Source organism: Haliotis cracherodii, unplaced genomic scaffold (genome assembly GCF_022045235.1).
Source record: "Haliotis cracherodii isolate W230 unplaced genomic scaffold, xgHalCrac1.p SCAF_13, whole genome shotgun sequence".
Taxonomy (NCBI): domain Eukaryota; kingdom Metazoa; phylum Mollusca; class Gastropoda; order Lepetellida; family Haliotidae; genus Haliotis; species Haliotis cracherodii.
This window is the reverse complement of record NW_027266268.1, coordinates 21488958-21503367: the sequence shown is the minus strand read 5'-3', so window position 1 is coordinate 21503367 and position 14410 is coordinate 21488958. Positions and strand designations below refer to the sequence as shown.

The 14410-nt window shown below is 41.8% G+C and overlaps 1 protein-coding gene across 1 annotated transcript; it reads left to right on the top strand.

The window, feature by feature from the left end:
* Positions 1-3857: 3857 nt before the first annotated feature.
* Positions 3858-11253, top strand: LOC139459729 (uncharacterized). Its single transcript, XM_071241376.1, has 4 exons — positions 3858-4172; positions 8351-9134; positions 10321-10449; positions 10994-11253. Exons 1-4 carry the CDS (start codon positions 3858-3860, stop codon positions 11251-11253), a joined length of 1488 nt encoding a protein of 495 aa, XP_071097477.1.
* The last annotated feature ends 3157 nt before the right edge of the window (positions 11254-14410 follow it).

Sequence of the window (14410 nt, the reverse complement as noted above, 5' to 3'; positions counted from 1 at the left end):
TGCCCCCGCTTGGCTTGTAGGTTTTACTAAAACATTCGCTTCTCTGTATACATTCCTGATAATAAAAGAGGTTTATTTACCGTACTGGTATTGAAATATGTTTACGACAATGTAACATCATGCGTATGTACTTCTAAAACGTATACCTATTTCATTGTACAGTCGGATTACGTGAAGGCTGAATTTTCTGTGTTTCGGCTTCTTTATTCCGTTCTTTACTAATGAATTGCTTTGTGAAATCACAACCTCGTGTACAAATTGTACACAACTAATTCCTGATGAAGTTAAAATATTGCTGCAGGTGTTTGCAGATTACGTTGTCCTCTTTTAAGCCTCGGTAGTTTGCTTACAACTGCACATTAATGTTTTGTAACGCTACTGTCACAAAAGGTCTCTAAAGGTTAATTGTACAATTACCAAGGTAACTGTTTTCACAAATAGTGGGAATTCTCCGAATTTAAAACGTTCGATCTATAAATGTGCCGCTTTAAAACTGTTTGGGCATAACGTTTAGTAGAACGCTCAGTTGGACAACAACAGCAAAATATATATCAATGCTGTCAATGTCTGTAGTTAAAGGCTTAACAAAGAAGATGTGTATACGTACTTAAAAGTAATCAAATAAAAAATGATTTTGTCGGATATTTGAATACCTCTTATGGTGTTTACGTTAAAATATGTTGAAAGCAAGATACTTCCAAACCCATTATACGGATCAAAGGTATTGAGTATTTATAATTGTGATGGTAAAGATAAAGTTCAGCTATAATTGACCTTATTCCGCTTAGTGAGGGAGAATTATATCGTATTTACACAATTTCGATCATTCGCAGTAAATTGTATTGGTTTAAACTCTCAGAATGGAAAATAATTTAACCAAACAAAGATTATGCGTCTACTGTTTGACAATATGTACACGTAGGTGGCGTATGTGTGTACGAGTATGTATGTGTTTTAAAATCCCATACGGAGAGGGGTGGTCGGGTAGCCTAGTGGTTAAAGCATTCGCTCGTCACTCCGAAGATCCGATATGGGTACAATGTGTGAAGCCCATTTCTGGTGTCCCCCGCCGTGATATTGCTGGAATATTGCTAAAAGCGGCGTAAAACCAAATTACTCACTCACTCCCCATACGGAGATGGGTTAAACGTTCGTTTCTGTAGTTCAGCTGTCACTTTGCACATTTTTTTATATGAACAAGTTTAAGAAATATTAGAAATGAAAGTCAGAAGTTCCTGTTCCTTGGAGGCCGCCGTGTTAGATCTGTACGTCATCTACACCCCGTGGAGGATCCTCAACGTTCAAGAAAACCAACCCCACTCACTCCGATTCCCAACCTACTCTTCAACAGTCTGTCCCTCCTACTCCGAGTGCCCCATTAATAATCCCCACTGTGCGAGCGTTGTTCTTCCCGCCTCCATGCCGCGTTACAGTCTTACAGTGATTCGCCTAAAGGTAACATATAGTGTGCTTTTGGTTAGTCGGGACATGACCCTCGGCCTGGCGTTGTCTAGCTGCAATACCTCCCGTCGGACGTCAATGACTGGGAGAAGGTGTTGCTGAAGAATATTGTCCCTATAGCGCACATCCGTCAGGTTTCCTTGGACATGGATAAGATTAGTACGGTTGGTGTAGGACATCGCCGCCCACATCATGACACTTCCTCCACCGAATCTGTCCACTTGACTTACACAGTTAGGAGCATAACGTTCATGGACCCGTCTGTAAACTCTGTTTCGTCAATCCCGTTTCTGTTGAAGAAACCTAGATTCATCGCTGAACCATATGCGCCTCCAATTTCGTAAGTTCCAGGCCGACATGTTATTGCACCAGAGGAGACGTTGGACGCGATGCTGACGTCGTAACACGTTCCAGAAGTAGCGTCTCCGGGCTCTCAGTCCAACCTCTCTCAGTCTGTTCCGTACTGTTTGCCCCGATATCCTTCGAAGTCCAGGCACCCTGGCCGCTGTGCTCTCAGCTGTAACAGTACGATCATGTAAATGGAGGACCCGGATGTCGCGATTCTGAGCTGATTCCGTCGTGAAACTCTTCAAAACTGATTCCACCTTTCGAATGCGACATGGCATTTTATAGACAGATACAGCATGCAACTCATGGCCCAATTTGCACGTGGAAAATGAGTTTGGTTTCGTTTTGGTGATGTGTTTTCAGAAATTTGTAAAACGTCTTATCAAACACAACGTTTTGCGTTTTGGTGGTTTTTTTAAAATACAGATTTGCATAGAAGTCTCCTATAAACAGATTTATAACATATTTTATCGATTCAGTTGACATATTCTTTGATCAGAGGATTTTTTAAAATTCAGCAACACCTATGCGTTTCTTTTTTGGAATAGTATATATTAAGAATAACATTCCAAATGGTTATCTGAAAAAGGTTTATCCCACATGAAACTTGTTAGATTGACAACTCAGCAAACTACAGCCACATATCGCCAATTTTGAAAAACATGTTGGGATAAAAAAATATGAGCACTTACGACAAACAGGTTCTATGTAACAAAGGTCAGATGTTGTCAATGGTCTGCATCCATATTGAGTTGAAGAAACTGTCACAAGAGTCTCTTTGCACATGTCTAATACTGCCAGACAGGGTCATGATAGGATTTTGATTCGAACAGTTACTACTGATGTAACAGTCCTGACCTTTGCATTGTTTAAAAGAATAGACGTGTCACAACTCTGTATAGCTTTTGGAATCGACAAGCAATTCAGACATGCGGCTGTTCGTGTCCTTGTCGGATTCCGTGGACAGGAGAAAGCCTTTCACTTCGAGCTTTTCTTGCAATAACTCGCTGTGACCAGGGGTAAACAAAAAAGACGAAACCGAAGGAAACATGGAATCTGTATGGTGAAACAACAATGGCTATGAATAAATTGGGGAAATTTAGCGTTTTGTGGTCTTAATGTATGATCGGTCGAGTATCTGTACACGATTTCACGAGGCACGCAAAGACTTATTCACTTAGGAAGTTAGAGAAATTGATTTCTATTCCTCTACATCAAGAAAGAATACTCTTTTCATTTGTCCACACTTTAGATTACCTAAATCAAAACAAATAGTCTACTAAGATTCAGTTATTTACGTTAAAGGTGCAGTTCCAAAATGGTCATTTTTCATAATATATTTAGGCTGCGGGTCATGCTCACACGAGATATACAAGAATTTCATTCCTCAATTGGACTTAGTGGCCATATTGGATGGTTTTTTTATGTGGCCCCATATCTGAAAATATTTTGAATGTCATTACCTACAACTGTGCCAAGGTTCATGCTTTTATCGCTAGGTCCACAATTTCTAACGAAAAGGCTCCACTCTATGTCGTCGTCGCCAAATAACATTAGTATTTCCGTTCTTTGGTTAGCATAGCCCATGTCGATATTCTCTTTAAAACCGACCAAACAGATTGATATTTTATTCATGTTTTCTTTGTTTATGGTCTACTCAGATGAATAGCGTGGTGCGGGGAACCATCGATTGGTTGATGATATGGATCAAGATTCGCTCTGAATCTTATCTCTGAATCAGCAAAAGGTGTCTCAACGGGTAGTTAAGTATTTTCTAACAAAATATCGGATAACTAGACAGTGTCAGACAATTAAATAATAATAGAGTAGTTTTATCAAATATGCAATCTAGAAATCGTTCGATTATCATAAAATGGTTTACATTATTTATTGATAATCATTAATTCATGGCAAACGACCCTTATGTGTCCACAAATTATTTTCCTTGAGGGTTAAATAGGTTCTCACATCTACATATGAGACATGTGCTAGTTCACATTAGTTATACAGTGTACTACTAAAGACTGTCAGTGTTACAGACTCATGTCATGTCTGTCACCGTGGTGGAGCTGGTTGGTATGCTTATTTGCGGTTTATTGTTTCAGTTTCTCCCCTGCATGACATTACCGGGACTCACAGGGGGAACGCCGGACAAAATTATGACTGGAGCTGTGTTCCGTATTTTTCGTACTTCGTCCTTCCAGCAGTGTTACCGACTGTGTATCTACTCGTCAGACTGCGCCTCGGTCAACTGGAGGTCAACTACTAGAGAATGTCAGATCAACTCACAGGATAACGATGCTCGCGGTTTGGTAGATTCCAAATTCAACATCTATGTACCAGTTGGACGGATGCTGCGACAGGTATGTTTTCACAATGCAGTCTCCTCCTTGTCCGGTCAAGTCAAGAAATAATGAACAGTAACCTACGCTAGTCTAAAAGGGACTAAAAGGGCTTTTTGTTTGAGACAGATTAGTATTTTTCAGTCACCGCCTCATGACATTAACATTTTTCTAAGAGTGTGTGAGTGAGTTGGATTTATCGCCGCTTTGAGTGAGTGAGTGACTTGGGTTTAACGCCGGTTTTAACAGTATTCCAGTTATATCTCTGCGTGTCAGCTTAATGTGGGAGGAAAGCCCGAAGTGATGCATGTCTCAGACGTTTACCACTTCGGTGAAACACGGAAACGGGTATGGTGCTGACAAACCATAGGTTTCTGGCGTGCCCAAGGGACGCAACTTTACACAGCAAATCGCGGCGCCTCGAGCTCAGACGACTGGGTCACCCTTGCCGCCTAAAGCCGCTTTGAACTGTTACAGTTATATCATGGCGAATCCGCTTAACGGAACGGATAGTAACAATGTGTAATCTTATCCCGCTAGCGTTGGTTCGTGCTCACACTATCAACCACTGATTTGTCTGGACAATGTAAACATTTGCTTTAGCTGGATAGTTACCGACTGCGATGTAAAGCTTTCACTAACTCACTCTATCTCATAGTAAGTTTCTCATTGTCGTTATATACTCAACAACAAAAGTTCCTGTGACACCAATATTTTAGTGTATTTTTCAAACAAGTAAAGTTTGGATATCAATATTGTAGTACATGTATGGAATCAAGTCACAAAAAACATGCACTCCAAGTTGACTTTTATATGCAAGCGCCGTGCATTTCACCACCCAAGAATAGGTATAAAAACATGTGCATTGACGGTATTCCATATGCATTGTTTAGCATTGTGCTGACAACAGCCTCTCAGAAAAACAACAAAATTGGCAATCATTTAACATTACGAAATGCCACGCCTGTCCGAAAATGAGCGTCTGCGAGCCATTGGTATGCTTGAAGCACGATCGAGTCAACGTGATGTTGCAAGACAATTTCAAGGCAATTTGGTGTTTATGGCAGCGTTGGCAACAGACGAATGCAGTCAGAGACCATCCTCGGAGTGGCAGGCCACGCGTAACCAATAATCGACAAGACAACTGGATTCGAACAACACATCTACGAAATCGATTCCAGCCAGCAACAGTGACTGCAAGAAGCATCCCTGGCCTTCAACTAATGCCTTCACAAACCGTACGTCGTCGCCTCACATATGCATGGATTGTCGCCAGAAGACCCGCCAGACGTCCCATTTTGACAGGGAACCACCGTCAAGCACGTCTACAGTGGTGCAGACAGCGTCTACACTGAACGGCCAGACAGTGGTCAGTGTTCTATTCACTGACGTGTCTCGTTTTCACCTCAGCCACAGCGATGGACGGATTTGAGTGTACCGACGTCGAGGTGAACGTTACGTTAATCAATGTGTCATGGAAGAAGATCGGTTCGGGGGCGGCAGCGTTATGGTATTGGGTGGGATTACAGCAAGACAGAGGACCCGTTTGATAGTGGACAGCACTACCGCGACGAGATCATCGGTTCTGTTGTTCTACCGTTTTTGTGTCGTTATGGCCCAGGCATTACCTTTCAATATGACAACACCCGGCCTCATACTGCTCGACTTGTTCAGGATTCTCTTAAAAAAAACAACGCGAATGTCATCCCCTGGCCGGCTCGCTCCCCTGATCTCTCTACAATCGAGCACATGGGTGATGAGATGGATCGGCGCCTTCGGCGTCAACAACGTGTTCCACAGACACTCCAGGAACATGGTTCAGTAGATATGGACAGATATCCCACAGGACTGTGTGCGACGCCTGGTCCTTTCCTTGAGACGAAGACGTGGACACACACGCTATTGATTTGTAAATTGACATTTTGGCATGTTCATTTCTTTTTATGAAATCACGCATTTTCTGAAGTCAGAATAGCAAATTAAACCATTTGAACAGTTACATGAGTATTTTATCTGTTGCAAACCAAAATTGTTTCAAATTTGGTAAAAAACATAACCTTGCATTAAATCTTATTCAATGTCACAGGAACATTTGTTGTTCAGTATACATTGATTCGTGAGTATCGTTTTCTCTATAATAGAAGCTTCCACAATCGTTTGGATTCTCAGTTCTTTTATGAAAATCTTTCGGTTTTTTGTATAATTAATTGACGAGAACTTTGTACTTTCAAAACGGGTTAATCTTTTTTTTACTTCTGTTGTCTGAGCTATTCAAACCGCTTAAAATATTTATTATTGGTGTCTTTGTTCTAGCCTTCGACGCTAGGCTGTATAATCGATTCAAACCATTAACACGATCGTTTTGTCTAATGTTTTGGGGTAAATGCACTTAAGCTACGTACACATACTTCTATAATGATTTTTCTAATGATATATTAGAACCTATTGTCAGTTAGATTTACATTTTTCGATTTTCACAGTGTAATTCAATACCGCTGCGTCCATCATGACCGTACATATGCAGTATGTTCCCAATTAATCTATCCGGGTTGGCAATTTTTCGGACTATGTGTAGCATCAGAATACCGTTGGAAAGGGTGCATAACAGGCTATGAAGTTGTGACATATATATGCCAGATTGTACAAGAAATGATATTACGGCGTCATCACCATGGTTGGTCCCATTATTTGTAACAGTCGTGAAAGATATACTTACGGGAAGAATTATGTTTTCCCGAGATGATTTAATCAGTCATGCGTAAAGAAAACTCACGTGACATGCATGGTATGCCCGTGCATCATGCTACCCTCGAGTATCTCTAAAAGCAGTGTATCCAAACGTTAACATAGCTTTCTTAAGCTCGCTTTTAAACAGTTATTCAATGACATTGTGTAACCATGGCACGAAGGCGATTATTAAACCCCACAATATGGCAAATAATCGGCATACATACCGCAGGAATGTCTTGTAATGCCATTGGTCGGAATTTAGGTTATCTTCACACTGTCGTAAGCCGTTTAGTCGAGAAACATGCTCAGACCGGTGATGTACAAGACCGTCCCAGATCCAAATGACCGCCAGTGACGACACATCGCGAAGACAGGGACCTTCTTCGTCTCATACGCCGAGAACCCTTTTAAACAAGTACTCGTCTGAAACAGCTGTGGTTGTACATGTCCAATCGTCGTTTCAGCGCCAGAACCGTCAGATACCGGCTGAAAGCAGCAGGACTAAGGGCGAGATGAGTCCTAAAGCGTCCCCCGTTAAGAGATCAGCACAAAGCTGCTCGTTTAGCATGGTGTATTGCGCGACAGAACTGGTATCTGAGAACTTGGAGAGGGATCCATTGGTCAGACGAAAGTCGCTTCCTACTCCACGTCTCTGATGGAAGAACGAGAGTTTGGAGGCACCGGAACACGGCCAACACCCACAGGAACATTAAACTGACTGTTGCATACGGCGGGGGCTCGGTAATAGTTTGTGGATGTATTTCTCATGATTGCAGGTTGGATTTGGTCACCATAAGGGTCAACCTAACAGGGGCTAAGTAGAGACTTTAAGGAACAGTTTCACATGAAACATCAAACGTAACTCGTTTACTTAATCCTGCAGCTCCATACATTTTTAGGTATTGTCTAAGGTCAAAAACAGTACCTGTGTTACCATGATGTTTTTGTCAGTAGATTCCAATCGCAACTCATCAATATCTTCTTTATTTGTTGTCAAATGTTTGTTCTATCAGATGACATTGGTATCGCCCAGCTCCTGTGCTCAGTCATCCCATGCCATGATTTTTGCCATTTGTCATGGTTCAGAAATAGGGATGTGCTTACCTTTTTCTTTGTGTATATTATCAAACTACAACACACCTTTAACTTGGTATGCTAACTGTGTGAGTGGCTAGTAGGGCAGGATATGCTTACCCTTTTGGTGAACACTTGGTGTCATCACGTTTCGGTGATCCATTCACATAATTATCACCACTATTTTGCCTTTTAGGCCCAAGGAAACCTGTTTCGGCAGATAATCAAAAGTGGCTATTCTCTTGCGTTGACCTACGCCTATATTTCACCGATTTGAGATCGATTTCATATAAATTTCCACTGTTGTTACTTTGATGTTTTAACCTAAGATAAAAATATTCGCACGTTGATGTCTAGAGTGCACCTGGTGATCTGATGCTGTTTTTCACTTGTAGATGAGTCCATGCAACGAACGCCCTTGTTCTACCAAACACATGTGCGTCCCTGTCATCAAGTCCACATCCCACATATGTGTTAACCTCGGTGACTCCACATACCTACCATCCACATCAGAAAGACCAACTCCGGAATCAGGAACAACTACCGAAGAACAACAGACAACTACCATGGATGAAGTAACCGCTACCCCAGATCAATCCACGGCTACACAAGAACAACCTACTTCTACCACAGAGGAACAAACGGCTACCCCAAATCAAACCACAGCTACCCAAGAACAACCCACAACTTTCACCGAGGAACAAACGGCTACCCCAAATCAAACCACAGCTACCCAAGAACAACCTACTCCTACCACAGAGGAACAAACGGCTACCCCAAATCAAACCACAGCTACCCAAGAACAACCCACAACTAACACAGAGGAACAAACGGCTACCCCAAATCAAACCACGGCTACCCAAGAACAACCTACTCCTACCACAGAGGAACAAACGGCTACCCCAAATCAAACCACAGCTACCCAAGAACAACACACAACTATCACAGAGGAACAAACAGCTACCCCAAATCAAACCACAACTACTACAGAAGAACAAACGGCTACCCCAGATCAAGCCACGGCTACCCAAGAACAAACAACTATCACAGAGGAACATACGGCTACCCCACATCAAACCACGATTATCCCAGAACAACCTACAACTACTCCAGAGGAACAAACAACCACCCCAGATCTAACCACAGCTGCTACCGAATTCGAAACAGCAACTCCAACACGTATGTAATCTTGAATTTAAACACTTGACCTGAAACTAAACTACTTTCAGTTTAAAATGTGTACTTTCTGTATTTGCCTTAATGTTTTGCCCAAATAACTTTAAAGGGGAAAAATCGCGTTTAATATACCCTTGTTTCATATACAATGTCATCTTATGACGTGCTACGTTGTCTTGAGCAGAAGGTCGGTAGTTCGATCCTCTGGCACCGTGATACCAAAAGACGTTATTGGGAGCACTTCTTGTTACCCTGCCTGGCGCTCCCTCATAAAGAGGATAAAAAACCATGACTGACCGATTCGGAGTGTGCTACCTCAGTGGGCTAGCACTATCAACGCCTTTATATAAGCGACCAAATTCTCGATCTTAATGTGACGTGAAACCCACATTTTACCTCACCTTTCATCGCATGTTCAACATCTCTCATCTTCAAAACCCCTCTTGACAAGCCACATGGCGCTGAAACGTTTCATAGATGATCCCAATAGTGTCAGTGATACGATAATATTTTGAACATCCTATCTAAAGCGGCTGTATTTGCAATGTCATTTGGCCATTTTGTGAGCGTGAACGCCATGGGTCTTTGTTCGTCGGCAGTCCAGTCATCACGTAATAGATATCCAACTTTCAATCTTCAGAACCTAAAGACGTCAATGTTATTATCTAGTATGGTACCTGGATACAACAACAATTCAAATTGCAATTATTTTTTATTTTAGTGCTAAATACAGCTTTCACACCAACCTCTTCTCCTCATTAACCAGCAGTCACGACAAGTGATCTGCAAAGAATTTGAAAGCTATATGACATCAACATAGTTTCTTTTGCTGTCTTGGGCACGGATGGACCAGTCTTCTAAGGTGCCGCAATTCGCTGTGCAATTCACTTGCCAGATTGCCCCGATTATGTTTCTGGATTTGTCAGTATAATACCCGTGCTCGTGGGTAGAGGTGGTAAATGTCTGAGAGCTGCATCACTTCGGGCTTTTCTCCAACATTAAGCTGACACGCCGTGATATAACTGGAGTACTGTTCAAAGCAGTACTGTTTAATCCAAGTCACTCACATACTTTTGCTGACATAAAAAGCTAATAGATTCAGCAAGTAAGTGTTAAATATAAAGGCAATATCATTATAACAAATGTTATACATGTATGAGGCCATCATTACCCATGTGATGTTTTCCAGTGTCCGCAACATGTGACAAAGACAGCGACTGCAATTCCTTCCCCGATACGACCTGCTCTGATGGCCTATGCACCTGCAGTATTGGATACGACCTAGACTTGGCCAGAGACGTGTGCAGGAGTATACAGGGTATGCACCTAGTTTAGTATTTCCGTTATGATTCGTTCATCCTAAATATAGGTTGGTGTGAGTTTCAGTCATGATGTATTTGTTCCCGACAATAACAGTGCCACCTGGCAAAACTAATTATGTTTGGAACATTTGTGCTTTCAATTGATTCTTTATGTTTTGACATAGCGGTGACGTTAATGGAAACCTACAATAGCCTGGTACCAAATGCAACAGTGCTCTGTCTCCCACATTGGTAAACCAGTGAATGGGCCAGGAGACACACTGCCAACCAGTTGACACGTTGTTATCACAGGTTGCTCATTAGTCCTCCTACCACAAGCATGGGATACTGGGGACCTATTCTGTCCAGATTGTCCGACAGGGATTTAAGGTTAACATTGGTCTACTTGTGATCGGTGGTCAACTGTGGGTTTTGTCGCTTTATGGACAGTGGTTTTCCAGAGATACATAGCACGATTCATTTATCTAAAATGACTCAGTGGGTAAATGTAAGTTTCGGACATGACCATATATTTTAATAAGCTATTTCATATTTTCCCAGAATGTCCCAGTTTGGGATCAGACTTTACCAAATATCGGTCGAAGTACATCGCCCAACACAACACTGAAGAGATAAAGCCATCCACGCTGTCGGAGTGTACACAGGTGTGCCTGGCAGCAAGCTACACCTGCAAGACCTTTGACATGATCAATGGTGGCTGCTACACACAAGAGGTCACCTGGTTGGAAGTCGCATATTATAAACGCAAATCATCATCCTATGGGGATAGCGACCATTACCAACGTAGATGTAATTGGTGAGACAGATGATCCCCAAACCATATGTAGGTCTTGATTATTATGATAAGTCCTGCATTATGTCTTCAAGAATTTGTTTGTGTTTGTTGTCTCTCTCTCTCTCTCTCTCTCTCTCTCTCTCTCTCTCTCTCTCTCTCTCTGTATACTTCAACAGCTGGGTTTTAAGTTTGGTGTGTTCATCAACTCTTTGTCACAGAGGCAACAAGTTTGCACAATAAAACATTCGTGAATAGATCTTGCTTATTTAACCGTTTATATACTTTAAATCTAGCAAAGAACGATTGGCTACCAAAGGGTGTTTCAAAATAATTTATCACAACATCTTCCTTTGAATGTCAATTCTAAAATAACAGGGGGCACGGGTGACCCAGTCGTCTAAGGCGCCGCGATTCGCTGTGCAGAGTTTCTTCCCTTGGGCACGCCAGAAACCTATGATTGTGGGTTCGAATCCCAGTTCGCCCCGATTATGCAACTAGGTTTTTCAGCACTATACCCGTGCTCGTGGGTCTCACCGAAGTGGTAAACGTTTGAGACCTGCATCACTTCGGGCTTTCCTCCCACATTCAGCTGACACGCCACGATATAACTGGAATAATGTTAAAACCGGCGTTAAACCAAATTCACTCGCTCACCCACTCACTCCTGAATTAACATGTTCGTTGGCCTTCTCCATTCGTTTTATTATTTCCTGACTCTCCATATATGTACCATGATGACTTAAGTGAGTTACAAAATTTACATCGCATCGGCAACTGTGTAGCCATATAGCGATGAGAACAAGGTATCCAATGTAAAATATCTGTCGACAGTAAAACAGTCAGGTAAATCACAGTTTAAGAATAAAACCGACCTGATCAAAATTAAAAATACATCACAATACAAAAGATTAAGTCTCATCAATAAAATACCAGGCTTAGACAAACAATAGTAACCATGATGACGGAAGGGTCTTGGTCGTTTGAAAACATGGGCGTACCGCCCAATCCTCAAACGTCAAGCAATAGGACGGTGGTCTGTAAATAATCAGGACCAAACGATCTTGTGATTGACATCATGCGCATCGATCTACGCTGTTGGCATTCGACAACACGCATCATCCAAGTCAAAGAGCCTGACAACTCGATCACGTTAGTTGCCTTTACGACAAGACAAATTCTTACCAATTCTCACCAGGACCTTTTATCCAGTTAGCTACATGGTTCTTATTTATGACAAGATATTTCGTTCTAGTCGAATTCAATTTAGCGCGGTAACCAGTTCTACATTGAAAACACAGAATGTTTATCTAGATCTCCTTAATAAACCCCCTCTGATTGAAACAGCCCATTTGACGGCCGCATCTCCGAGAGCTAATATATATAGAATAGTGCTGTCTTCTTTTTCAGTCATTGTCGGAAGGCATATTTATATAATGTTTGGGCAATTGTAGGTTACTAAATGCAGAGTTACTACAATATTCAAAGGCTGTATGCCAATACAGTTTATGCAGACAACACAATAGAAATCTGAACAGAGAGTGCATTTCAATTTAGGGGGGTAACAGAGAGCTTTGAATTTAGAGCTTCTTTAATACGACTATGACGTCATATCATTTGCGTCACAATCGGCAAAGCGTTCGCGTTTTATTTAGCCATGGTAGAATGGAGATAACATACTGTGTTTTCAATCTAGATCTAGGTAACGTGTAGATTTAACCTCGCTAAGTTTTACACATGAAAAATCACGCTGAGCCTTCAGTTCCAAATTCAACATAGCGCGGTTAAATCTAGCCCAACATTGAGTCAGCAAATTATTGGCATGCATGACACGGCAATGTCACACAGACCTATTAGACGTCAACCTGGTTATGACCATACTGTCGCCAGCAGAATCGTAAGAAAACAAACACCGACAGACACGTGAAGTAAAGGACCGTCCACTACCAGGGCCACGCCGAAAGACAACTGTACGGGAAGACAGGTCTCTGTCTTGTGTTTGTTTAGTTTGTTTGTTGTTAAACGCCACACTCAGCAATATTCCATCTGTATGACGGCGGTCTGTACAAAATCTAGTCTGGACCTGACAGTCCAGTGATTGACGTCATGAGCATCGATCTACACAAGTGGGATACGATGACATGCATCAAACCAAGTCTGTGAGCCTGACCAACCGATCCCGTTTGTCGCCTCTTCCGACAAGCACGGGATGCTGAAGACGTACTGTAACCAGGAATCTTCGTCTTGTGAGGAGACAACCCTTTGCTAAGAGTAAAGATTTAAAAGAACAATCATGGCTTCCCAACAACCTTAACTGTCCGAAACCGCCTAAAATCATTTGGGTTGAAGTCACGAAGGGTCATCAGTCATCCCTTACTGCTCATCATCAGATACTTCGATTGGCTTAATATGGCTCGACGTGATTGTGTGTTTACAGACTCAGAAACACTGTGCATATCCAAATAAACACCGTACCAACGGCCCCGTAAGGTAGAGTCTCCGTGCCGGTGCTGCGATCAATATCTCATGAGTGTAAACAGGACATGGTAACAGTACGAGGCAATTTCAAAGGCGATCGTAACAGCCAAGACATCCTCAATCTTGTTCTTGTGCCATATTTTGACAATCTTGCACTTTCCACTTGACCCATGTTTATAGACTACAACGCTGGGATCCATCGTTCCCGAGCTGTGATTTAACAATTTTGCTCAAATACAGTACTATCACAACTGTACTGCATAATGATATGTGTTTTCATTTGTCAATAGTCTCTTCCTACACATTGTATTCTCCACCATAGCTCAGCCTTGACACGAATGACACCTTGTTGTTGAACAATTATGGTTCCAAAACCGGGGGTGCTTGATTAATTTCTTGATGTATATATAAGTAAATGTGTGTTTGTGTGTGTGTGTGTTGTATGGGTCTTTAGGCCAAAAGAACAATAAAGATTGTTATTGCCATTGAACATGTTTCGGTATTTAGCATGTACCAAATCGTTGAAAGACGATATACTACTGTTCCTTTAGGTCATCTCTGTTAAAGGAGACTCAATATTTTATTGATATACCGTATTCGATGGTAATAAGCGCCCCGCTCTAATAAGCGCCCACGGTGATATTTGCTAACATATATATATTGGCTAGTGAAGAAGCCCAATCAGCATCCCTTCCGATTGATCAATG

Bases quoted from the DNA above. Each gene is read 5' to 3' on its own strand.
- LOC139459729 (XM_071241376.1), top strand. From the start codon at position 3,858: ATGTCTGTCACCGTGGTGGAGCTGGTTGGTATGCTTATTTGCGGTTTA. The intron at 4,173-8,350 runs GTATGTTTTCAC...TTTCACTTGTAG, and splicing joins TTGGACGGATGCTGCGACAG to ATGAGTCCATGCAACGAACG. The intron at 9,135-10,320 runs GTATGTAATCTT...GATGTTTTCCAG, and splicing joins CGAAACAGCAACTCCAACAC to TGTCCGCAACATGTGACAAA.